Source organism: Canis lupus, chromosome 23 (genome assembly GCF_048164855.1).
Source record: "Canis lupus baileyi chromosome 23, mCanLup2.hap1, whole genome shotgun sequence".
Lineage (NCBI taxonomy): Eukaryota > Metazoa > Chordata > Mammalia > Carnivora > Canidae > Canis > Canis lupus.
Window position 1 is genome coordinate 30325394 of NC_132860.1, and position 27617 is coordinate 30353010.

General features: G+C 38.4%; 1 protein-coding gene across 3 annotated transcripts in view; it reads right to left on the reverse strand.

Moving 5' to 3' along the window:
• Nucleotides 1–1679: 1679 nt before the first annotated feature.
• The window catches only part of PAK1 (p21 (RAC1) activated kinase 1), a 143802-nt gene continuing 117864 nt past the window's right edge, over nucleotides 1680–27617 (reverse strand). For all 3 annotated transcript variants that reach the window (XM_072794755.1, XM_072794757.1, XM_072794756.1), the window contains 7 exons: nucleotides 24926–24974; nucleotides 20311–20423; nucleotides 17755–17872; nucleotides 11574–11673; nucleotides 8990–9186; nucleotides 6014–6151; nucleotides 1680–3020 (listed from right to left, as the gene is read on the reverse strand). In XM_072794755.1, the coding sequence (XP_072650856.1) occupies nucleotides 2934–3020; nucleotides 6014–6151; nucleotides 8990–9186; nucleotides 11574–11673; nucleotides 17755–17872; nucleotides 20311–20423; nucleotides 24926–24974 (802 nt within the window). In that variant the 3' untranslated portion in view covers nucleotides 1680–2933. The remainder of the gene's footprint in view (nucleotides 3021–6013; nucleotides 6152–8989; nucleotides 9187–11573; nucleotides 11674–17754; nucleotides 17873–20310; nucleotides 20424–24925; nucleotides 24975–27617) is intronic.

Below are 27617 nucleotides of genomic sequence, written 5' to 3' on the forward strand. Positions count from 1 at the left end.
TGGCCAATACCTTGATTTCAGCCTAATGAGACTCTGAGCAGAATATCTATCCATGCTGTGCTCAGACATTTGACCTATAGAAACTGTGAGATCACTTGTGTGGTATTAAGCCACATTTGTGTTAATTTGTTATGTAGCAATAGAAACCTAACACATGGGATAGATGTGTACAGTACTCATATAGAATTAAATAAGCAATTGTCTATGAGTAGAGAGTTCCAGAGTTCTCTTGCTTCCACACTCTGCAGGCAGTAAAAGGCATAGGAATATGCTGTGTTAAACTGGCTGGGCAGGAAGAACGTTCCATTATCTGAGTGGATCTCTAGATATACAACTAGTAAACAGTCATCCCTATAATAATACTTAAATAAGAGCATTGTAAAGTTCACAGGACAGGCAGTGCTTCTGTTTTAATGCCCAGCTATCAGACAATAATTCCATGATTCTAAGATCCCAGAGGGACAATCAGCTAAGAATTCCTTAGGCCTTATCAGACTAACCAGTTTACCACCGCAATCTAAAGTAAGGAGGTATAACACACCTGTCTTCTGATGGGCTATATCATCATCTAACATTCCTTCTATGTTACATACAAGCAATGCAATTGTACTTGTCCTTTCAGTAAGTGCATGCAAGATCTCCTGAACCTTTTTTTTTTTTTTTTCTGTAAGACAACACTGGGGGTCACCAGCCTTTTCACTTTTGCCCCCTAGATCTAAAAGTCATAACCACATAGCACTATAAAAGGTGTCAGCTCACTTACTCCCTACTGGAGTTATCTCCTTCACCTGGGGGTGGGGATGGAGTGTGTGATAGTTAACTTTCTGTGTCAATTTCACTGAGCCATGGGATGCCCAGTATCTGTTTTTTTTTTTAATTTTTTTTTTATTTATTTATGATAGTCACAGAGAGAGAAAGAGAGAGAGGCAGAGACATAGGCAGAGGGAGAAGCAGGCTCCATGCACCGGGAGCCCGATGTGGGATTCGATTCCGGATCTCCAGGATCAGGCCCTGGGCCAAAGGCAGGCACCAAACCGCTGCGCCACCCAGGGATCCCCAGTATCTGGTTAAACATTATTTCTGAGTGTGTCTGTGAGGGTGTTTCCAGAAGAGATTAGCATATGAATTGGCAGGCTGAGTAAAGCAGAAGACCCTGGCTGGGCGGGCATCATCAGATTAGTTGAAGACCTGCATGGAACAAAAAAGTGGAGTGTGCTGCTGCAATGACCTCCTGCCCTGGGTGCTCCTGGTTTACACATCAGACTGACTGGCATCTGACCACTGGCTCTCTGGCTCTCAGGCCTTTGAACTACATCCCTGGCATTCATGGGCCTCCAACTTGAAGATGTGGATCAAGGGACTTCTCAGTTTCCATACTTGCCTGAGCCTTCAATACCTTATAATATATAAGCATTTTTGGCCCATTTCTCTTAGTTTATAATTAAAATTAAAGGGTTAAGAAAAAATACACCCTGAAGCACATAGTGGTAAAGGGGCATCTTACTGCAACTTAATCTCAAATCATTCAGGAAGAAAAAATATATATACATATTTATTTTATATATATATATACACACACACACACACACATATTTAAGTTTACTTAAGTTTGAAATTATTTCAAAATTAAAAACTAGAAAAGAAAGGGGGAAAGGAAAAGAGGCATACTCCAAGCAGAATATTTTCATCTCCTTTTATTGAAGGAAATAAAACTTGTGCCGCAAGAGGCAGTGGTACCTCACAGCATGACAAGGTAGCCAATGGGACTGACATGACAAGCCACAATGCTGGCCAGAGGTCCTATCATAGTGGGAGGACCAAAACCACAAAGATAGCAGGAGGTAGCAAACATCCCCAACACCCAGTGCAAGCATTTCCATTTGCAGAGAGCTTGGCCATGCATTGTAAAAACAGGGTCCCCTCACAGCTGGCAGAGTATCTTATCAAGTAGCCAAATCCATCCAAAACTAACACATAGTTTCAGAGTTGGAGATCCTTCCCTCTGGCCCAAAAACTCAGGCCATCCGAAGATCTAAGTTAATCTTTCAGCTTCTTATCCCAGATGGAAAAAGAGACTGAGTTCTTGAAACAACACACAGGGTACAGCTGGACAGAGGTTGATACCTAGCTTTGTTCTAAAAGCAGCTAAATTTTTTCCCCTGACTTCTCACACTGTTCTCACCCAGCATGTGCCCTAGGAAACCTCTCAATGTTCTAAACAAAGACAGAATTGGGGCAGCAGCCTAGGGGATGTAGGGAGTCAAAAGCCGCTACATAGCCAAGAACTTTTCACAAGAAATAGCATGGGGAGCACTACTAGTTGAAGATCCTCCCAAATAGCTGCTAGAAGCACACACACAGAAAAAACATGGTAGCTTTCTCTCCCATATCAGGATCAGCTGCGCCAAAGCCATGGTCCAGGAAGATGAGCCATTTCATGTCCCCGGCAAATTATCACGGCACTCCTCACACTGTTCCAATTTTCAAGTACGATAGGTGTTTGGGCAGTTCAGTCTCAGAAAAGCAAGCACTAAAGAAATCTCAACTGATAACAAATTGAATATTATAAAGCCAAAAATTTAGAGAGTCAAGAGCTGACTGGAGGGTGTGAGACTGGGGTGGGAAGAGAAGATTTTGCTGTGTAGAAACAGGAGTCCGAGGATTTATTGATATAAGCCCTTGATCATAAATCACCCTCATAACCACAAATTGGGAGAAAATTCCTTATTAAGAAATGGCCATCATCTGATTAGTCAGTTGCAGTTCTCTTCAACGCTGGACACATGGTTTTTAAGGGTCAAAGTCATGAGAGCACTAGACCAGGAAATGGGAGGAGCAAGGCAAGGAAGAGAGGGCATCAGGGGTTGGAATTTCTAAAATGAGCATTTATTTCACAGAAGTCTTGGCACAATGAGGCTGGAGGAAGCGTGGTTTTAGTGATTGTTCTTGGTCGCCTCCTTTGCTGCTGCAATCAGTGGAGTGAGGCTGGAGAGGGGCTTGGCAATCTTCAGGAACTGATGCTAGAAAGAAAAAAAAGAGCAAAGATGCATGACTATTTACCATTCTTCCTCAGTAACCATCATAAGATGTTAGGGGCATCCATATTTGCACAAGGTGCTGCCTGGAAAGCTTCAAATCATCCCCAAGTTGAATGACATCTTTAAAAGCTAAAGAACCATTTTGGAAAGCAAAGCTGTTGGGCAGTATCTACCTACAACTTAAACACACATCTATGTTATATCCCAGCATTTCCACTTGCAGGTATATTTCCAAAAGAAATGAGCTTGTGTATCCACCAAAAGACACAATCAAGAACATTCATAGCAGTTTTACTTACAACAGTCAAAACTAAAAAGAATGTCTAAGAGAATGAAAGAATGAAATGTTGTATTTTATAATACTATACTGAAAATCACACAGCAATCTAAAAGAATGAATAATTGATACACTGACAATGGATGAATCTCACAGACATTATGTTGAGTGAAGGAAGCCAGACAAGAGAGATTTCATACTGTATGATTCCGTTTTATATTAGGTATGACTAAATGATGATAATTGGAATAATCATCTCTGGGGAAAGGTATTGACTGATCATGACCCAATGGTATATTGTAATACTGCATTTCAGGAGCACTGATCTAGGGATTTATTATTCTCTCTTTGAATCCAATAAAGCCTTCAATAGCTTGGTCCTTTCCCAGATCACTTTTACTGGGCTATACTTTGGGCCACACCCCCAACTATTAAAGAAGACCATTTTGGAGAAAACACTGTATGAAAACTGCATCTACATTTTCAGCAAAATTGTTATGGAAAACAATTCATTATGTAACTCAGAGCCTCTTAACTAAAAATGATTTTTCTTACATTTAGTAGTAAAAAGGCTTTGTGTCTTGAGGATGTTATGTTTTTCCATTTGATAAGAAATATAGAAGCTATCACATTTCCTTTCTGTCCTAGTCACCAGGAAACTGAGAACCAAATTTGATGTTTAAACAAACCTAACTCAGATGATTAGCGTATTTGATCTTCTGCCATTCTTATAAGTCCTTTTTATTAATCATATTGTATATTATATAGGCACATATAGGTATATATACACATTCATTGTTGGAAGTTGCTTCATGTTCTTTTCGGACAGAGACAGGATATAAAAAGGCACTGAAAACAAGAAATTAATATGAAAGATTCAAGTAAAAGATTTTGACTAAATCGTAAAGATACAAATTCTAACATAATACCCTAGGTATTTTTGTCCATACATGTGTTCCCACAGGAGAAACAGATGTGAAGCTTTTGTGATTTAAGATACCACCCCCCCAAAAAAGATACCCAAAATCATGGTTTTGAATATTTACAATGTACAGTAACAAGTTTAAGAGCCATTGTTAACAAATCACATGTTTCTGTAACTTCCCTCTGGGTTGAGAAAGCAGCGTGATCCAAGATCCACCTGGGAGGCCTCAGTTTCCTACTCCGTATAATAAAGTATAAGAGATAAGCCCTAAAGCCCTTTCAGTTCTAGCACTGTCTGAGACAAAAGAGCAGTGGCCAAGAGCATATACACTTGAGAGCCAAATAGACATGGGTTAAAACCCTGAGTCCGGGATCCCTGGGCGGCCCAACGGTTTAGCGTCTGCCTTCGGCCCAGGGCATGATCCTGGATCCCGGGATCGAGTCCCACATCAGGCTCCCTGCATGGAACCTGCTTCTCCCTCTGCCTGTGTCTCTGCCTGTGTCTCTGTGCTTCTCATGAATAAATAAATAAAATCTTAAAAAAAAAAAAACAAAAAACACCCTGGGTCCACTGCATATTAGCTACATAATCATGGAAAAGTCACCAAACACTTGAAACCTCACTTGCCCACCTATAAAAATGGGAATAGTAGAACCTATAAATCACAGGGTGGTCATAAAGAACAGATGAAAATATAAAGCACTCAGTGCCTACAGTGTGGTAAAGATTCAATATAATGCATTTATTGTTACTTAGGTGTCACAGGAAGAAAACTCTAGAGGGCACTAATCTTTCAATTATAATTTGGTACCTAATTAACAATATCTTCACCAATTATAGGCTTAGAGTACTATCTGAATTATTTTCCCATGCCTAGGATTTCCAGAGCAAATCGCATATGGAAGGCAAAGGGAACCTATATGGTATTGCCTGATACAAGGTATTTTCAGTCCCAAAGAATCCTAGAGACTAATGGGTTACAGTTGGTAGAGCCCAAATCTCAAATCTAATGGACCAGTGCTCTGTAAATCCATAACCTTGACTACAAAGAGATGTTAAATATGTTCTAGAAGGTAGCATTTCAGTGAAAGTGAATACTTTTAAGTAATTTCATTCAATTCAATAAATATTTTCTGAATACCTTTTCTAAGGTCCTAGGTATAAGAGGAGACCCAGAAATTAAAAAGATAGAAGTTATAATCTAGTGGGAAAGACAGAGTCATTCGTAACTAACTTTAACACAGTAGGTATGCCCTGCCTTGCTAACTTGCTCTTGGTCCTCATAATAAAGTAACCAACTATGCATGCCTACAGATTAATCACCATCATAAAGCTGAATGTGATACTTGTGTGGTGGCCTGCTAAAAGCAGTTTTTGCAACCGTGTGAAATAATTATGTAATTTCAGGACTAAGCAGGTGGAAGTATAAAAAGCTTGGTAAACCCGCGACTCCAGGGTCCCCAAAACTCTAATTCAGGCAAAACAAAAGAAGTGCTGATGAAAGTTACAGGCAAAGTTCAACAGGAGCTCAAAAAGTAGATTTTTAAGCTAAGTCTATGAACATGTACAGAATTTAACAGACTGAGGAAGAGCCTCAGGGAATAATATGAACAAAGGTCCAGAGATAAAGGCAGTTAGGGAACTAGGAATATAAATTGAGTGTGGGAAGTGTAGGAAAGAAGCCTACTAGTGCCTTACAGACAAAAATGAAGCAAAAAAGTCTTGGTTTAGTGATCTCTTGAATTTGGAGCTTCCCTGCATAGAGACAATTACCTGCAGCAGCTCTTTAGCTGAACCTCTCTTCTCCACATCCATCTCAAGACAGCGGTTCAGAAAGTCCCGGAAGAAAGCTGACAGCTTCTCTGGGTTCTGAAGCTCTGGGGTCCCATTGGTGGCAATGAGGTACAAGGCCTGGCAATACAAATGGGAGAATCACCTTAAGCTCTAGCGGGAGTTCTTAAGTGCCTAGACCTGTCCTCTAGAAAGATGGTCAGCTGCTTTATGCCTTTAGGACACAAAGAGTAGCTTTGGTATACTGGAAAGAAAACGACCTAAGGATCAGAGTTAACATTTAAAAGGCCATGTGACCACATGCAAGCCAGTGAACTTCCAAATTCCTCATCTGTAAAATAGGGATGAGAATAGTAACCTATCTTACAGGTCTGTAAAAATAAAACAAGATAGTATTTTGGAAAGCACTTATAAACTTATAAAGTGTGTTCCAGACCCATGGGTTTATTATTATTCTTGATTATAGATCTAAAGGGTTTATTATTCACTTATTCACTTAGCCTGGTTAGTTAAACACCTATCTGCCACTTGCTGGAGGAAATTACTCCTGATGTCTTCACCTTAGTCACCTAAGAACTGTTTTCTTCTAATAAGAGAGGAATATAAAAATAAAGTGTTCCATAAAGCAACAATATGTTTCCCTGTTACCTCCCTGTCCCCTAACATGAACAATCTTATGAGACAGGTGATTTTTTTTAAAAAAGCACTCAGCACTTTAATTCATAAAGTATTTACACAAACACTATCTCATTTAAAGACCACAATAAATATGAATAATAGACCAGGCAAGAATCATCATCCTCATTTCACAGATAAAGTCCAGAAACATGAAGAAATATGCCTGGGACCAAGTTATTCATATGAGCTTATGTCCTCTGATTCTAATGTGATTCCAGTTTTATTTCTATCACACCCTACTGATCATCATCTTCAATAGGCCACTGTAAGATGGGGCAAGATGGTATGTAGAATCAGAGGGCAAAGCTGGGACCTTTGGGCAGTTTCAGTTTGGTACACTGAAGCACTTTCCAATAATCAGAGCTATCCAAGAGGTAACCAGTTAAGATAAGACCACATATCAACACCAAAATACACACGATTCCTGCACTGGATGGAAGGTTCCAAGAAATGAGAAAATAAAAGCCATCAGAATAATTCTCTTATCTGCCCATGACCAAAATTACTATTTGCATTTGTGTTCATATACTCTACCTTCCCTCTCTTATTATAATGGATAAATTGTCCATACTCGAATCTCATACTCTTTCCTTCAATATTTGATCCAACACTTCTCATGTACTTAAGGATATCACTCCTACAGGTATCACTTCTCTCTTGTATATGACTACATTCCTCCTCTCCACTACATTATTCTTATCAGCAACACAAACATGTTAAAAATAATATCATCTTAAAAAAATAAAACCAAAACCCTCAAGTTCCTGCTCCATTTCTCTGTTCCCTTAACAGCAAAATTTCTTAAACAATACAACTGCTTCACATGCCATCTCAACAACTTCTTCCCTTCTGATAAATTTACTTTAATCAGGCTTTCATTTCATTGCTATGACTCCACTGATACTGACTGTCAAGCTCATCACTAACCTCCACATTGGCAAATCTAATGTTTATTTCTCAGTCTTATATGATCTATTAGTGACATTTTACATGGTGGTCCATCCTTCTTCTGTGAACACTTCGTTGTCTTGGCCTTCAGCACACACTTCACTCAGTTCTCCTCCTACTAATAAGGCTACTCCTTAGTCTACTTTGCTAGTTCTTCCAACCTGTAAGCCTGAGAGTACCCCAGGGCTCAATACTTAACTCTTATTTCCTGGTGAGTGATTGCATCAATCTTCTATGCTTTAAGTAAACGAACGATATACTACCTCCTGACAAATTTATAGCCCTGACCTCTCACCCTTGAACTCCAGACTCATATGCCCAATTCTATTCAATATCTCCACTTGGATGTCTAATAAACATTTCAAATCATCACATTCAAAACCAACTTGGTTATCCCATTTTACCTGCTCTTCAACCATCTCAGTAAATGGCACTTAATTTTTTCAGCAGTTAGGGCCCAAAATCTTACAGGCATTGTTGATTCCTCTTTCTCTGATACCTATTTCATCTTGTCAGCTGTATATTCAAGGTATTTCCTGACTTTAACCACTCTTTATTACTATAAAATACACCACCAATACAGTCCAAGCCACCATTCTTATCTGAACGATTATCATAGTATTTCAGTCCGTTTTCCATAAAAGCAGTCAAAATGGTTAATTTATAACATAAATTAGGTTATACTACTCCTCAGCTCAAAATCCTCAAATGGCTTCCAATCTCTTACAGAATAAAAGCCAAGTTCTCACAATGGTCACAGGGTCTTACCCGATTCGGCCCCCTGCTAGTTCCCTGACCTTGTTTACTATCCTCCACCCTGTTCACTCACTCAGGGACATTGGCCTCTTTGGTTTTCTTCAGGATACAACGAGTGTGTTCTTAAATCAAGTCCTTTGTATACTTGATACCTGGGAAACCCTTGCATCAGATTAATTTCATGGCTTGCTCCTTCAGGTTCCTGCTCAAGTAATTTATGAGAGGACTTCCTTCTCTACTCGAAATAAAATAGCACAATTCTCCCTCTTTCCCAGTTACTCTCTCTTAAGCCTCTTAGCTTTTTTTCCACAGTACTTACCTTCTGTTACTATATATTAATTTTTTCATAGCATTAGAACAGTTTCTTTTACATTATAGGAACTCAAATAATTGTTGAATAAATGACTATTAATATCTCTTTTCTTTGAGTATTTATATTTATTTGAAATCCAACAGTGCCTAGTTTTATCCAGAAAAGCAGATCCAGGTTGAAGACGTTGGGAATAGTCCAAGTCCCATTTCCTGGGACTAAAGACAATAGCCCAAACATCTTGAAATGGGACTAATAACACTCACTCTCAAAGGATTTTCATTGAGGTATGGGGGCTCCCCTTCAATCATTTCGATGGCCATGATGCCCAGGGACCAGATGTCAACCTTGGGCCCATAGGCTTTCCGCGTCACAACCTCTGGTGCCATCCAGTATGGAGTTCCCACCATGGTGCTCCGTTTGCTCTGCTCTGGGGTGATCTGGGCACAGAATCCAAAATCAGCTAGAAAAAGAAAAGAAAAGAAGGAATGGACTTATATTTAGGATATTCCTTCCATAAGTACTGATTATGTGCCTATCTCTAGATGTCAAGTTCTGCCTGACTCTCAGCCACTGCAATCCCTTGTCTCTCCAGGGCTAGAATCACGTGACTGCCACCTTCATGACCAGCTCTTAGCCTGTTCTCTATTTAACCTTGAAAACAAGCAGGAAGAAATATCATTTCTGGCCTCCTACTACTCCTCAAACTAGAAGAAATAGGCATTAAAATCTAAGCTGCCCAGTTTGGCCTCGATTACTTGCCCCAATTCTGCTTTCTTCTTGAAGACCATTCCCATGCCTTAGAATCTGGCAATTGAGGTCCTTGCTTTATTTCCTGGGCATGAGTCCCAGACTTAAACCCCAAGCATGGCCCTGCTTTAATCAGTTTCTCAACCTGTGCCTCTGGACAAAGATTGCTAACAATCTTCCCATAGCTGCCCATCTACCTGTAACACACCTGTTTGGATTATTGGTCCTTACACTTTTGAATAAAATGTTCTGCTTATAGTTCATTCACATTAAATTGTAATTATGTGTTTATTTAAATTATGAGGCCTTTGATAGGAAGGACTATGTCTTCTTATTCATTTTTTTTTATTCCTAGAGGGCCCAAGTATAACAGACATTTGATAAAAGTTTACTGAATGAATGAATCAAAGAAATTACACTGAACTCTATTTTGTAATCACGTATTTCATGTCTTCAGTACTGGAATAAGAGCTACTTGAAAACTGGCAAAAGTATCCTTGGTGCCCAGCACAGGACCTAGCAGAGAGTGGGCATTCAGTAAATTTTTTGGTTAAATATATAGATGAATGAACAAAATAAATCACACCCTGTAAAGTACTGAGTAATATAAAGAGCCTGCCTATCTCAGGAAATAAAGACATACTTCATTTTATTGCATATCACAGGTTTGTGGTAACTCTGTGATCAGCAAGTCTGTCAGTGCCATTTTTTCCAACAGCATTTACTCACTTCATGTCTCTGTGTTATGTTTTCTAACTTTTTTTTCTTTTTTTAATTCATGACAGACACAGAGAGAGAGGCAGAGACATAGGCAGAGGGAGAAGCAGGCTCCCTGTGGGAAGCCCAATGCAAGACTCAATCCCAGGACTCCAGGATCATGACCTGAGCCAAAGGCAGATGCTCAACCACTGAGCTACCCAGGTGCCCCTAACTTTTTCATTATTATTATAATATTCGTTATGATAATCTGTGACCAGTGATCTTTGATGTTTCTAATGTAACTGTTTTGGGACACCAGGAACTATACCTATAAAAGATGGGAAACTTAAATTGATAAATGTGTATATTCTGACTGCAGACATGGTGGAAATAGATAGAGAACTAGCATGAGAAGTGGGGCCTGAAGATGTGACTGAATTGCCACAATCTCATGATAAAACTTGAACAGATGAGGAGTGGCTTCTCATGGATGAGCAAAGAAAATGGTTTCTTGAGAAGGAATCTGCTCCTGGTGTAGATGTTGTGAAGATGGTTGAAATGACACAAAGCATTCAAAATATTACATAAACTAAATTGGTAAAGCAGGGTTTGAAAGGATTGACTCCAATTTTGAAAGCAGTTCTACTGTGGGTAAAATGCTATCAAACAGCATCGCGTGCTACAAAGAAATCATTTGTGAAATGGAAGTTGATGCAGCAAACCTCATTATTGTTTTATTTTAAGAAATTACCACAGCCACCCCAGGCTTCAGCAACCATGACCCTGATGAATCAGCAGCCATCAACATGGAGGCAAGACCAGCACAAAGATTATGACTCACTGAAAGCTCATATAATGGTTAGCATTTTTTAGCAATAAAGTATTTTTTTGGGACACGTGGGTGGTTCAGCAGTTGAATGGGCTCAGGGAGTGATCCTGGGATCCCGGATCGAGTTCTGCACCAGGCTTCCTGCAGGGAGCCTGCTTCTCTTCTCCCTCTGCCTATGTCTCTGCCTCTCTTTCTCTCTCTGTGTCTCTCGTGAATAAATAAATAAATAACTCTTTTTTTTAAAAAGTATTCTTTTTAATTAAGGTGTGTACATTTTTTTTAGACATAATGCTATTATACCCTTAACTGACTATAATATAGTGCAAATATAACTTTTATATACACTGGGAAAATTTCATTTGACTTGCTTTATCACAAGGTTTGTATTACTACAGTGGTCTGGAACTAACCTGCAATATCTCCAAGGTGTGCCTGTAAGTAAAGACACTGCTGAAGTCTCTTCCCCACCCACCCCCTTTTACTGAGTCCTGTAGCTACAGTTACATGATTAGCCCCCCCCCCCCCCCCACCAGGGTCCCATCAGGAAGAGAAGTATCATCACTCCTACTCACTTAGCTTGACAGAGCCATCCATTCCCAACAGGATGTTGTCACTCTTGATGTCTCTGTGAATGACCTGGTTCGAATGCAGAAACTCCAAAGCCTGCAGGCACTGTTGAAGTGGGTGGGCAAGGGAGAGAGAAAGGACTTACAAATGAAGACTTAGAGAAAATCAACTAATCCAACCTCCTCATTTTATGACAAAGTGAGGTCCCAGTGAGTAAAGAAATTGTTCTAAATCTGTAGCAAGGCAGGTCTACAGCCTAGTCTCCCATCTCCTGGCTAGCTAAGCACTCTTCCAACTTGGTGCTGCTTTATGCCTTTTTTATAATATACCTTATTATAATACATCTTATAATAGTTTTCTTTAAGTACAGAAGTTCCTCTAATGTATTTTGGAATTTTGTGGGGTTTTTGGTTTTGTTTTTTTTTTTAACCAAATATTAGATCTTTAACAAAGAACCTGAGAGGCCCAAGCAAAACTACTGAGGAAGAATGGAAATGATTTTGTAAAAATAAAACTGAAGGAAAGTGACAAAAACAGTCATATCTGAGACATATGAAGTCATATTAGAAACAGTGAAGTCAGGAGAAATGTTTTTGGTGAGGAGACAATTTGTCCTGTTTTGGGTATGTTCAATTTTACATACCTACAAACATTTGCAGACAAATGTTCAGTAGACAATGAACATATGAGTCTTAACTTCTATACAGAGATCTGGACTTGAGATAAATATTTATGAGTCATTTGTAACCAGGTGATTTTCTTTAAGTTATAGGAATGGTTGGAACTGGCAAATGTTATAGAAGGTAAGAGGAGAAAGAAAAGAACCTTGGAAAACATGTATAATTAGCAGGCAGAATGAGTAACACAGAGACTGAATGGAACAATGAAAATGCTTGATTCTTCCACTACCTAACAATATCATTCTAAACAAATCACTTACTCTAAGTTACTGTTTCCCCATCTGTAAAATGTGGGGATTAGAAAAGATCATCTCAAGTTTGCTACTAAATCTACTAGTTTAAGTCCGTAACACAAAGCTAAAATTTTAGAAGCTTCCACCACCTAAAAAACACTAAAGATACAAACCAATTGGAAAATACTATTTAAATGTTCTCAAATTAATATTTCACTAAGAACATACTAATGGCTAAATTAAGAACAAACCAATATTCAGAAGTAGCATTTCTCTGAAAAAGAGTTGTTTTCCTTAGGCTGCTGGAGGCCCTGGCCTTTGGATGTCAAGAATTATATTAAAAAATTGATTTCAAGAAATTAGAACCCTTATACATTGTGGGAGCATAAAATGGTATGGCCACTTTGGAAAACAGTTTGACCATTTCTCAAACAAGCACAGAGTTGCTGTATGAGCAGAAGTTCCACTCCTAGGCATATATACAAGAGAAATGAAAACATTCATCCAAAAATACAAGTACGTAGCATTGTTCATAATAACCAAAAAGCAGAAATAACCCAAATATCCATCAATTAATGGATGATAAATAAGTGCAATCCTATATTTTAATAAAAAGAATGAAGCACTAATATATACTATAATATGGATGAACTTTCAAAATACACTAAGGAAAATAAACGAGTGACAAAACGAGCATTTATTTTATGATTCCATTTATAGGAAATGTCCAGAATAAGTAAATCTATAGAGACAGAAAATAGATTAGTGGTTACATAGGGCTGGGAAGGCTGAGAAGTGGGGTGGGTAGGGCAGTACCTGCTAATGGGTAAGGAGTTTTTTGGAGGAGGGGAGTGATGAAAATGTTCTAAAATTGATTATGGTGATGGCTGTACAGCTCAATATATCACAAACCATTAAATTATATACTTTAAAATGGGTGGATTATATGGTAATATGAATTATATCTCAATAAAACTTTTTTAAAAGGGGGATGATTTACGTACTATTTAATATTTTTTAGGGACGCCTGGGTGGCTCAGCAGTTGAGCGTTTGCCTTCGGGTCAGGGAGTGATCCTGGGATCCAGGAGCGAGTCTCACATGAGGCTCCTCACAGAGAGCCTGCTTCTCCCTCTGCCTGTGTCTCTGCCTCTCTCTCTGTGTCTCTCATGAATAAGTAAATAAAATCTTTAAAAAATAATAAAAATAATAGTATTTTTAAAATTATGTAATATTTAAAATTTTTTCCAAGGGCTTTTTGATCCATATGGCACCCCTAAGGTATGTGTACACACACACACACACACACACACACACACACACACACACACACTGAATTCCCATTTTAAAGATAAATAAGTTGAGGCAAATTGATTTCCTTAAGTACATATATGCATGTATCCTCAACCAGTGAAAGTCAGTTCAGGCCCTGGATGGAAAGCAGGATCAGGCCCTGGATGGAAAGCAGCGCTAAACCGCTGAGCCACCAGGGCTGCCCTGAAAAATATTTTAGACATTATTGTGGTATGTGGCTTTCCAAAGGGCCACAATATATAAACAGATATGCAGTATATCTATGGTATTAATACTTCATGGGGGGAATGTGATTAGGAAAAAATGTGTTAAAAGACTCCTTAGGAGAGAGAGGACAAAAAAATTGAGAAACACTGCATTAGCAGTACAGCAGAGAAAAGAAGCCACAGCTCCTAAGAGTCCTGGGCTTGTATTAATTCTTAACCTGTGTGTGTGTGTGTGTGTGTGTGTGTGTGTGTGTGTGTTCTAGATCCTTGGATTTTTAATGAAAAGGTGATATTTTCTAGGATGAAACTGATTTTATACGGCTTTACTTTTCCTAACGTTAATTAAATATACAACTACATTATTTCATCTGAATGCCTCCAGATCTTAAATCATCAGACCCTATCATACTATTAAATTTAACCCTGTTAATACTCTGAACCTAAGCTTCTCCTCTTTCCTTAACTCCCAAACTCTATTATTGGGCTACTGGAAAGTTCCAGTCAGCAAAACACCCAATATCCTCAACTACTCTGAATATTTTCTTCATCTTCTTGCTCTAATAAAAATATGGCTGGGGTGTCTGGGTGGCTCAGTCAGTTGAGCATCTGGCTCTTGACCTCAGCTCAGGTCTTGCTAGAAATACAAAAAAATATATGGCTATCCACAGTAGTCAGACAACAAAAAGAAATAAAAGGCATCCAAATCAGTAAGGAAGGAGTCAAACTTTCACTATATTTGCAGATGACATGATACTTTATATGGGAAACCCAAAAGACCCCACCAAAAAATTGCTAGAACTGATGCATAAATTCAATAAAGTTGCAGGATATATAATCAATGTACAGCAATCTGTTGCATTTCTACATACCAATAATGAAGCAGAAGAAAAAGAAATTAAGGAATCAACTCCATTTATAATTGCACCAAAGTCTAAGATTTTGGAATAAACTTAACCAAGAGATGAAAGACCTACTATACTCTGAAAACTCTAAAATACTAATGAAAGAAATTGAAGATGACACAAAGAAATGGAAAGTTACTCCATGGTCCTGGATTGAAATCACAAATATTGTTAAAATGTCTGTACTACCCCAAGTAATCTGCACATTCAATGCAATCTCTATCAAAATACCAATAGCATTTTTCACAGAGCTAGAACAATCAATCCTAAAATTTGTATGGAACCACAAAAGGTCTCAAATAGCCAAAGCAAGCTGAGAAAGAAAAAAGCAAAGCTGAAGACATCACAATTCCAGCTTGCAAGTTATATTACAAACCTGTAGTAATCAAAACAGTACGGTAGAGGCACAAGAAACAGACACACAGATCATGGAACAGAAAAGAAAACCCAGAACTATATAGTCAACTAATCTTCCACAAAGCAGGAAAAAATATCCAATAGGAAAAAGACAGTCTCTTCAACAAATGGTGTTGGGAAAACTGGACCACAACAGGCAAAAGAATGAAACTGGACCACTTTCTTACACTATACATAAAAATAAATTCAAAACTGATTAGAGACCAAAATATGAGACATGAAACCATAAAAATGCTAGAGGAGAACACAGGTAGTAACCTCTTTGGCATCGGCCATAGCAACTTCTTTCTAGATATGTCTCCAGGGACAAGGGAACAAAAGCAAAAATAAACTATTGCGACTTCATAAAAAATAGCTTCTGCATTGCAAATGAAACAATCAACAAAACTAAAGACAACCTATGAAATGGGAGAAGACGTTTGCAAATGATGAAGGGTTAATATAAAAAATATGTAAAGAACATAATAAGCTCTACACCCCCCAAAAATAAAAACAATTAAAACATAGGAGAAGACATGAATAGACATTTTTCCAAAGAAGAAATATAAAGGGGACGCCTGGGAAGCTCAGCGGTTGAGTGTCTGCCTTCGGCTCAGGGAATGATCCCAGAATCCGGGATCCGGGATCAAGTCCCACATCGGGCTCATTGTGGGAAGCCTGCTTCTCCCTCTGCCTGTGTCTGTGTCTGTGTCTCTGCCTCTTTCTCTCTCTCTCTCATGAATAAATAAATAAAATCTTAAAAAAAAGAAATATAAATGGACAACAGACACATGAAATGATGTTCAACATCACTGATCAAAAGAGAAATACAAATCAAAACTACATTGAGATATCACCTCACACCTATCAGAATGGCTAAAATCAACAACAAAAGAAACAACAGGTATTGGCAAGGATGTGGATAAAGGGAAACCCTCTTGCACTATTGGTGAGAATGCAAACTAGTCTGGTAACTCTGGAAAACAGTATGGAGGTTGCTCAAAAAGTTAAAAACAGAACTACCCTACCATCTAGCAATTGCCTACTAAATATTTACCCAAACAATACAAAAGTACTAATTCAAAGAGATACATGCACTCTGATGTTTATGGCAGCATTATCTACACTAGCCAAATTATGGAAAGAGCTCAAATGTCCACCAACTGATGAATGGATACCTACATACATACACACAATGGAATATTAATCAGCCATAAAAAGAATGAAAATTTGCCATTTGTGCAACAGTGTGGATTGAACTAGTGAATTATGCTAAGTGAAATAAGTGAATTAGAGAAAGACAAATAGTGTGTAACTTCACTCATATGTAGAATTTAAGAAACAAAACAAACATGGAAGGGGGGGGGGAGCAAACCAAGGAACAGACTCTTAACTAGAGAATGAACTGATGGTTACCAGAAGGGAGTTGGACAAGGGAATGAGTTAAAAAGGGGATGAGGATTAATTAATGCACTTGTTATGATGAGCACTGGGTGATATATGAAGTACTGAATCACTATATTGTACACCTGAAACTATTATTACACTATATGTTAACTAACTCAAATTTAAATTAAAACTTTTTAAAAATGTGGCTATCCCCTGAGGACACTGCTTCTCACAGAGGCTTTGTAAAGAGGTTTTTTCCCCCTATTACAAAAGGGTATTACAGACCTTAGACATTCAATAGCAATGAGGAGAAAAAAATACCTACTTGAGTTTCATTTTCTATTTCTTTTGCCTGAGAGTATTTTACCCTGATTTTTGCATGGCTTGCTTTTTTGTATATTTAGATCTTTATTCAAATCGACAGCAAAACCATCCCTATTTTAAAATAGTACCTCCTTTGTTACTACCTTCTGTTTTATTTCCTTCATAGCACATGGAAGAAAATAGGCAAGTAAAATAAAAAGGTGATTAAAAATATATCCACATAAAAGAGAGAACTATTACAAAATATTTATAGCAGTCACCTTTAAGGTTGAAATTGAGTGATTTTATAATATATGTATGTAATTTTGATTTTTCTACAATGGGCATATACTTTTATAATCAGAATAAAGTTATCTTTAAAAAACAGATCATAATGATAGCAATTTCAAAACAGCTAACAAAAAACTAATAATGGGGGGATCCCTGGGTGGCTCAGCGGTTTAGCGCCTGCCTTTTGGCCTGGGGCGCGATCCTGGGGTCCCGGGATTGGGTCCCGCATCGGGCTCCCAGCATGGAGCCTGCTTCTCCCTCTGTCTGTGTCTCTGCCTCTCTTTCTCTCTCTCTCTCTATCATGAATAAATAAATAAATCTTAAAAAAAAAACAAAAAAAACAACTAATAATGGGAGAGTTCAGTTAATTTCTCCCACCTTCAATGCCCAGGTTGAGATCCATCAGATGCAGAACTTTGAGACACCGATATAAAGGCCACTTCCTGCTCAAGGCTGGTTGGCCGTTGGCCTTACCTCACGGCAGACAGCTGCAATCTGGCCTTCATCCATGCAGGTTTCTGTCACCACATCTGTCAAAGAACCTCCAGCCAAGTATTCCATGACAACCCACAGCTCATCTCCCACGAGGTAACTACAGGAGTACAGAAAAAGGGTAAGAAGGAATAGAATATATTGATCCATAGCACTGAGTTTCAAAGGCTAAGCATATACATAGAGTGAACCTGTATCTCCAATAGCTCTGGAAAAGTCTAGTCTATACTGGACTGGCTTGAGCAGTGTGGTATGGCATTTTATTGTCATCCTGATATTGGAACTACTGCTGGGCAGATAGAGGGACTGATAAAGAAAAACAAATGGCCTCCAGCAAAGGGTAAGATTTGCATCCTATTCTCTTGATTCAGGATCTAGTACTCTCCATAGAGTCTATATTCTTTATAACTGAAAGTCTTGTAGTTTTTTAATTTCCAGGAAGGATATATATGACAGATTAGGTTGTTCTTCAACAATCTCTTTTGAGAGAGAAGACTGTGGGGACGTGGACCAAAAGATAATTTAGGACTGGGTAAAAAGCTCTCCACTGCCATGAGCCTATTTCTTCCCTGACAAAGAATACTCATGTCCTCTCACCCAGCATGTCAAGGAGATGTCTATCAGCTTGGGACTGATTGGGGAAAGAAAATGAGGGTCCAGGAGACTATTCCTGGACACCAACAAGGCAGAGCCTCTTTACCTGGGCCCAACATGCCACTGTTGGGAAAGCTAAGATGATGCACAACTTGATTCAGGTTGTCCCAAAAACTTTGTGGCTACACACTGTGCCAAGATACCTTCAAAAATCGTGTATCAAGGTAAAGCCTCAGAACATCACATATTTGCAACAAATATGGATGAAATTCTCTTCTGGGAAAACTCACAAAAACCAAAATTCTCAATTGCAGCACCTTCACTTAACGCTCAGGGTACAGGCATCCATTTCTGTCTCCCCACATGAGCTCCTAAGTATTTTTTTCCATACCAGACTAGGGCTCTTCAAGGGCAGGGACTGAGCCTTATTTATTTCTGGTTTCACAGTGTTAGCCTCTGGAAACACCAGCAAAGGCGCAATTGATAAACAAATTTATACATCTTCTAATCTTATTCCCAGAATATAAATTCCTTCAACAAGATAGTCATGCATTTTATTGTTTAGATACCTCCAGTGATAAGAGACTCTTTTTTTTTTTTTTTTTTTTCATTATCCTGAGCCCAAATCTGGTACACTTACAGCCCTCAGTAGTTTGTTCATCAAGCTATAGTCTTTATATAATACATTCTTCAAAGAGATTGGAAGGTGAATAATAACTTCCAAAGAACTTTTCAGAGCCAGTAGCGACCCTCATTATGGAGAGACAATTGTTCCCCAGAAAGGAAGAAGGCTTTTATTCGCTACCATTATCAACATTATATATTGGGAAGATCAAAGTCCAGCTCCTTTCCTCTTTAAAGAAACTAAAGCTTATCAATGTTTTAGATGAAAAACAAGAAATTTGGCAGAATCTGGCAGAAATGAAAATATAGCTGGCAATGCAATATAAATAATAAAGGAATTAGAATCCAAGACTTAGTTCAATATTGTCACCACTAGTGATGTCTCTGAAACAGGCAAGAATCTCACTTTCTTTTTTCATATACAGGAGAAATGAACATGATATGATGGAAAGGGCATGGATGTTGGTGCCATGAATATTCAAATTCAAAACCCTCATTTGCTACTTACTGGCTTATTGGTCTTGGACAAATTAGTAACTCTATGAATCTCAGTTTCTTCATGAGAAAAATACAGATAATAAACCCTACCTCACAATGAGATACTGTTCATAAAAGTGTTTGGTGCAAAGTAAAGCATAACAAAAATGTTAGCCGCAACCACTATTTGCTATGTTAAAGAACAGAATTCTCATAAACTGGAATAATGGACTGAAATAATCAAGATGAGATTTAATGAAGGTTACCTAAAGTTCTACACTACTAGTTTAAGACAAAAAAAAAGGATCAGAGATTTTAAGTCACTATAAACTTACTATAGGTCATCAATGAAACACGCTTCCTGAAAATAAAACAGTATACAACAAAATCACTAGGTTGTATATAGTTTAAAACAAAAGAGAAGCCTTACTCTTTCCATACTGGTCAAATCTCAATGAAACTACTGTCAAATTTTAAGAGGTCAGACAAATTAGAAGTTATTCAGGAGGGTGAGCAGGCTAATGTAAGATCTGGGATGTAGAAGGATTTAAAGACCTACATGTCTAACTCTGGCAGATAGGCTGAAAAGCCTCCCCGAGGTGGAACAAACAGTTCTAGGACCAGTTGTTAGAAGCTACAGGGTGGTAGGGTTCACCTAGCCCAGAAGGACTGTGCAGCAATCAAAGGTGTCTAGGAGGATAAAAGGGTTAGACACAGAGAACCAAGCATCATAGAGATTCTCAAGTGGAGGCAGTTCAGAGTGCTGGTGGTGCCGCCTCCCCTAATTCCATTATCCATCAGTCCCAAAGGCTGATCTCTCTGACAGGACTTGTCACTCCATACCTGTCCAAGTAGTTCACAATGTTTGGGTTCTTGTTTTCCCTCATGACCAGGATCTCATTAATAATCAGCTCTTTCTTCGGCTGCTGCTGAAGGTTCATCTGCTTAATGGCCACCTGAAATCAGAGTACATTCTTTGTGTAATCAGTCACCCAACACTTACTGAGCAACTACTCAGTACCAGACCTTAAACACTAAGGAGACAGAGATGAATAAAATACAGCCTTAGCCCTTACAGAATTTACATAAAGCGGTGTACTCAGTGTGAGACTCCCAGACCAGCAGCATCAACATCATTTAGCAACTTAGTTGAAATTAAAAATTTTAGGCCCCACCCAGACATACTGAATCAGAAAACTCTGTTTTAATAAATGCTTCAGATGATTCTGATATGCGCCAAAGTTTGAGGATCAAGCATTCTACAATAAAATATTTATATGAGAAAAATACTTTTAAAATTCACAATATAAAAGAGGTGTGCTGGGGGTGCCTGGGTGGCTCAGTCTGTTAAGTGTCTGACTCTTGATTTTGGCTCAGGTCAAGATCTCAAGGTCATGAGATCAAGCCCTGTGTCAGGATCCTCACTGAATATGAAGCCTGCTTGATTCTCTCTCCTCCTCTCTCTGCCCTCCGTCCCTCTACTTCCCTGCTACTGCTTGCTCTCTTGAAAGCAGGAAGGCAGAAACGGAGGAAGGGAAGAAGAGAGGGAAGGAGGGAGGAAAAAGTATGCTTTTTTAAATATTTATTTATTTATTTATTCATAGAGAGAGAGAGGCAGAGACACAGGCAGAGGGACAAGCGGGCTCCATGCAGGGAGCCCGACGCAGCAGGACTCGATCCTGGGTCTCCAGGATCACACCCCGGGCTGAAGGTGGTGCTAAACCGCTGTGCTACTGGGGCTGCCCAAAAGTATGCTTTAATAAAAGTCCACACAAAGCACTACAGAAACACAAAATAGAGCAAGAACTCTTTCAATCTGGCAACGTAGAGAGGCTTCATAAAGGGGGAGATGACTTTTTGAGCTTGGTGTGGAAAGGTAAATCAGAGTTGACCACATTAAGAGAGAGGTTATAAAAGGGGATGAAATCCCTAATATTTATTTATCAATCAAACAGAGCTTTATAGGCTTTTTGTCTATAGAAATAAATGAATTCCCAAGGCACTTTTCCATCCCTTTCTTCTGTGTGTCAAGTACTAGGAAATGCATTCTCAGGTTTATTTCATTTAATCCTCAGAGACCCTATGAGTTAAGTATTACTATTGACTCCTTTTGAAAGATAAGGAAATCATGATTCAGAAAGGATATGTGACTTGCAAATACAGCTGTTCTGTAGCAAAGTCAGGATAAGAACCCTCAAAAGTGATGCTGACTTATTCTGTACACATGGCCAAATTAATCTTCCACATGGTACATATTTGGTAACACTCTCTCCTGCTCAAAGTCATAAATGGCTTCTGTTTGTCTAGTGATGTTCCTCAGCCCAACATTTAAAGTTCTCATGATCTTCCTTCCCACTGTATTCCTTCACATACTCTGTGATCTGATCTTCTCTCCACCTGGAGTACCTTGCATCTCTAGAAGCTTGAGAGGTCATTTGAAAATTCAGAATCCCTGATGCAAAGCACAAGACCCAACACACAGTGGGCGCAGCAAATATTTGTGGAAACAAAAAGGAAAAGAACAACAAGAATGACAACATCAACAGTAGCAACAGCAAAAACCAACCACCTTCCCACCAACACTGTTAATCCAACACTTACTGTGTGCCAGGTGCTATGTGAACTTTCATCTCAGTAAAAGCTAAAAACAACCCTCCAAGTAAAAATCATTATCTGTATTTTCAGGTAAGGAAATTAAGACTAAGACTTCTAAGAAAATTGCCCAATGTCATAATCAATGTCCTTGGGTCCATATGACTCCAAAGTCTCTTCTAGTTTCTTCTACCTATTAAACACAATCCCTCTAAAAATGGGCTTGAAAAGTAAATGTATAACTGGAAGACTTCCTGCCACTAACATGCTAATCTTCTGACAGACAATAGTTCTGCGCCCTTCCCAGGAGGATAACTCCCAATAAGCACTCACTCACAAGACTGCAAGCATATTGCCACTAAAGACTTATACTCCCTGGGGCAGGAAATGAAGTCTTCTTGACCACACTGCATTAGCCACACTAATGGACTTGCTTCCATTCATAGTTTTGTAACCACAAGGCAGGCATGTAGTAAAGTCAAGTTTCTGTTTCCTGTGGCCAACTTCTCACACATGCAGGCTCCAGGCCTTTCCAGGAACTGTCTATCACCAGCCTGTCTCCCATCAAGGGCTATAGGGTCCCAGAGGCCAGAAACATGACAAGGGGCCCTAGTACCTAACCTTAGCTCTGCTGTCGCTTTGCGGTACGGAGAGTACAGGTTTAGGTTTTAGAATCAAGATTCTAACCCAGTCCTTGCTAATTGCTGGTAGTGTAAATCTGCAAATGTTATTTAAACTCCCTGAGCTTCATATTCCTCATCAGGAAAAGGAAATAATATTACCTATCTCACAGGGTTCTTTTTAGGATTGGTATAACCATTTCTTTTCTATCTCTGCCTTCAATTCACCATGTTTAAACTAGCACAATGATACAATCCATCATTACTTTAATGCAGGGTCTAGTCCTCCAATCTGTTCTCCACACTACTTTTACAAGTACTCAATGGAAAGCATGGTCTCTGACACTTATATATGATTTTAATGTCTGCATGCCTGCAAAGGACTCAATATTTCACATAGTTCTCAGCACAAAGCATGGCATAAGACATATCTTCAACAATTGCTTTGTGGAACAAGTAAAAACTAATAAATATGTAATTTTTCAGTGTATGTAATACATATATAACTTTAATTCTTAAAATTAATATGTAATTTTTCAGTGTATATAATACACATATAACTTTAATTCTTAAAATTTATTATGTATTTTCACATGCATTGCTTTACTGAATTCTTTCAACACTTTTGGTAGGCGTATGTTATCATACACATTTTATAAATAAGATTTAGGCTCAGAGAAGTCAAATGACTTGTCTAAAATTATTTAAGTAATGGTAAGCATCTAGGTTGTTGAATTCTCATCTCAAAGAATAATGAATAAATCCTTAACCATAATAATGATTTTTCTTTAAAAAGCTGACTCACCCTCAACAGAGCCTCAATATTTGGTTTAGATTCTTATAAAAGACTCACAAGAACAAAGTGAAATATGTGCTATCCCTATTAACCATGTCTTCTCCAGTATACCAGGGAGTTTCAATCATCAAACATACACAAGCAAGTCCTAGTAACCTCTCTCTGAAGAGCCCAACTCTATCACAGGAACAGGAAGTCTCTCTCACAACCTCTCAGTCCTAGTACCTTATGAACTAAGAACTTCCTTAGGCAGCTACCATCCACAGCACACCTGCCAACATTCCTCCTCTGCAACCAAAGAATAGAATACAAGAAACCTCAAGTACTCTATATTCCCTCATGGCTTCCTTCCACTGAAGATCTTGGGTCGGCAGGCCTTAGCAATAAAATCAAAGCTCTCCAAGCTTAATGAAATGAAAGAGACAAAGAGATGCCTCCAAATAAGGACTTCAATGTCTACTGGAATCCTGGGCACAGACTAATGAAAGGACCACTGGATTAGGAGTCAGAAGACATGTACTTAAATCTCTTCTACATCAGAGGTGCCTGGGTGGCTCAATCAGTTGAGTGCCTGACTCTTCGGCTCAGGTCATGATCTCAGGGTGATGGAATTGAGCCTCAAGTCAGGCTCTATGCTTGGCATGGGGTCCGCTTGGGATTCTCTCTCTGCCCCTCCTCCCTCCACGCACCTGCTTGCTCTTTAAATAAATAAAAATCTTTAAAGAAAAATAAATTTAAATCTCTCCTACATCAGATTTCTCTACCAAACACCAAACTGGTATAAATAATCATCAGAACATGAAAGACTCCTAACTCTGGGAAATGAACTAGGGGTGGTGGAAGGGGAGGTGGGCGGGGGGTGGGGGTGACTGGGTGATGGGCACTGAGGTGGGCACTTGACGGGATGAGCACTGGGTGTTATTCTATATGTTATCAAATTGAACACCAATAAAAAATAAATTTATATAAAAAAATAATAATCATCCACTAGGCAGTTCCACAAGATGGTCTCTCAGGCAGTATTCAACTTCTTCAAATCCATACCTCCACCTTTTTACTTTCTCTTTGACCAGGATCACTGTGAGTCATCCTCACAGTCAATCAATCACCAAATTATATTATCAGTACCTCTCAAATCCAACCACTTCCCCCTATTCACACTATGCTACTGCCTTAGTCCAAACTATCATCCCTCACCTAGAATTACACAAAAACTACCTGACTCACTTGTTCCAAGCTTCTCTCCTCCAATCTGTTCTCCATATTGTAGCTACAGAGACCTTTCCCAAAATCTGTAAGTCTCATCATGTTACTCCTCTGTTTAGTTCTAGTCTGCAACAGTTAGAAACTAGAAGTGTCCCTATTGAACTAAGAAGGACTAAAAATTAACTAAAAATAAAACAAAACCACAACAGAACTGAAGCAGCAATAATTGGTGGTTAATACTCACCTCCTGTCCTGTGGCCACATCCATTGCAGTATACACAGTGCCTGAAGCACTGAACAAAAGGTGAGCAAAAGAGAGAAAAAAACACAAAAATAGATATTAAATGAAGTAACATCTGTCAAATGTAGTTCTATATACAATCTGGCAATGCAAGTGTTAATTATAATAGCAGCAAAAATAATTCTCCCCAATGCCCTCGCCCCTACTCTATTTTCATATGTGAGAGGCAGTATGTGGTAGAAAGAGAATACATACAGGCTCTAGTGGCCATTAGACCTAAGTTCCAGTCTGAACTTCTACCTAGTACCTACTACTAGCTATATGATCTTGAAAGAGTTAATTTCTGACTTTCACTTTCCTCATTAGTGAAGATAAGAGATAAGAGAATATAAAAGAATTTAAATCAATTAGTTCATAAAGCACTTAGCCAAGTGCCTAGAATATAAAATAAGTCTTCAATATATACTAGTTTCTGGCTCTTGCTTCCTCTCCTCTTCTCTATCACCCTTGACAGGTTCCTTTAATCTCTTATGGCCTCAAATTCTTCATTTGTAAACCTTGGTTAGATCCATGGTTTTCAATCAGGGGTGATGAGGGGAAAGGGGCCCAAGGGAAATTTTCAGAATGAGGTCAGGGGGTGGCTTATATTTTTAGCAAAAAGGGGTATGGATTTCTAGGGTAACAGTAATGTTCTGTTTCTTAATGTAGGTACTGGTCACATGGGTGTGTTTATTTTTTAAAAACTCATTGAGTTGTACACTTCTGTATGTCGTAATTACAATTTACATTAAAAACTATAACTACTAAAAAAACAAAAAAAAAATCTCATGGTGCCTTTCCTGCTTTTACAATATGAACCTTTAGAACAGTGTTTTTCAATCATTTATCATATCAAGAGGAGACGTGAGTTTTATTTTGCAGTTTGTATTGTAAAATAGGTTTTCTTTTTTCCAACATAAAATATTGTTTTTTCAAAACGCATATGCCCCCAGAAAATCTGATAGAATTTTTACCCCATCCCCAAAGGTAAAAATAACCTCACTATACATATATATACACATATACACACACAGAGAAAGAGAGTAGGAGGAAGGGAGGCAAGAAATACTATGAATAATACTAGGAAAGCAATCATATCCATTCTAAATAACTCACATCACTTTATGCCTATAACCATGAGCCCTGTATATTGGTAGGTGACATGCAACAGTATATTAACTGTACATGCCATATGTCAGATATATTATGTGCAATTTGAAGAAATTTTGAAGTTTATGTATTACCAAAATGCATTCTATGCATGCCCTGAGATTATGTTATCCAGGAAAGTCAGGTCAATTTAGGGAGAAAAGTCACTTGTAAATATGCCTTGCAGCTAGAAATTATGGTCCCCAATTTCCATACCATCACTCTTTAGCTGGAAGCCTAACTACATGCCAGGGAATTGTGATCATAAGATATGGGCTATAAGAACTTGATTATTTGTATTGGCAGTTACCTTCTCATTGCCTGATTATTCTAACTCTAGCCATTTTCTTTCTTAAATCTGGTGCCTATCTTTCTACATCCATCGTCCCCCATCCTACCAGAAGCATCATTTTTAAACGGCAAAAATGCCCAGGCCCCAGGGGACTGGATATTTTGGGCCTATGTCTCCTTGATTAGAGGTCTAGAAGTCAGGCCCACTGGTTAATACTTGATTATTTTTACCTTGAAAAGACATGAATTCTAGGTCCAAACAAAACAAAACTAAACCTTCAGATCTTAAAGGGAAAAAAAAGCAAGCAAATATTATAATAGTACCAACTCATCATATTTGTGTCACATTTATTTTTTTTATTTTTTTTTAAGTAGTCTCCATGCCCAACACGGGGCTTGGACTCACAACCCTGATATCAGGAGTTGCATGCTCTACTGACTGAGCCAGCCAGGCGCCCTGGCATTTATATTTTAAAATCATGGAATGTGGAAACATCAGCATAGGTGCTTACTAAATATTTCATTCCTCCCTTAGCACTAACAGACCTGTCAAGTAAGCAAGGGAAAAACATTTTGCAGATGTTGCCTATTTATGGGCCTCATACATCTGAATGGGGTAAAAAAAAAAAAAAAAAAGGTCAGAAGTTCTGGAAGCGAAAGGCTCTGAGTCCACAACCCCTCCCTTAAATTTACAGATGAAGAAACTGAAGTACAGAGATGGGACCTGGCTTGCCCACACTTGTCCATATACCTTTCTGCTACAGTCTTAATATCTTAATGTAATAGTAAAGGAAATGCCATCCCAGATTATTTTGAGGCAAGCAAAATAATTTCTCCTTGAGGTGTTAACTATTTTATACCAGTTCAGACTCACAAAAGCATGTCTAATAGGAAAAGCACTGAACCAGGAAAAAATAAGACCCACTCCTGTGGGTCTTCAAGGATTAAATTAAACAACAGATGTGAATAACAGATTTAAGCTGTAGAATGCTGTACAAATATATGATTATATAACGCAATACTTTTATTTTCAGAAGTGCTTGGATGTGTAAGAAAGAAAATTGAAACAGAAAATTTCAAAGACTTTATTAAAAACAATGCTTTCATTCAATTAACACTGATAGCTTTCTACAAGTCAGGTGCTTTTTCTTTCTGTTTCTTTTTAATTTTAGCTATTTGGGTAGATTTGTAAAAATCTCATTATTTTGCTTTTTTT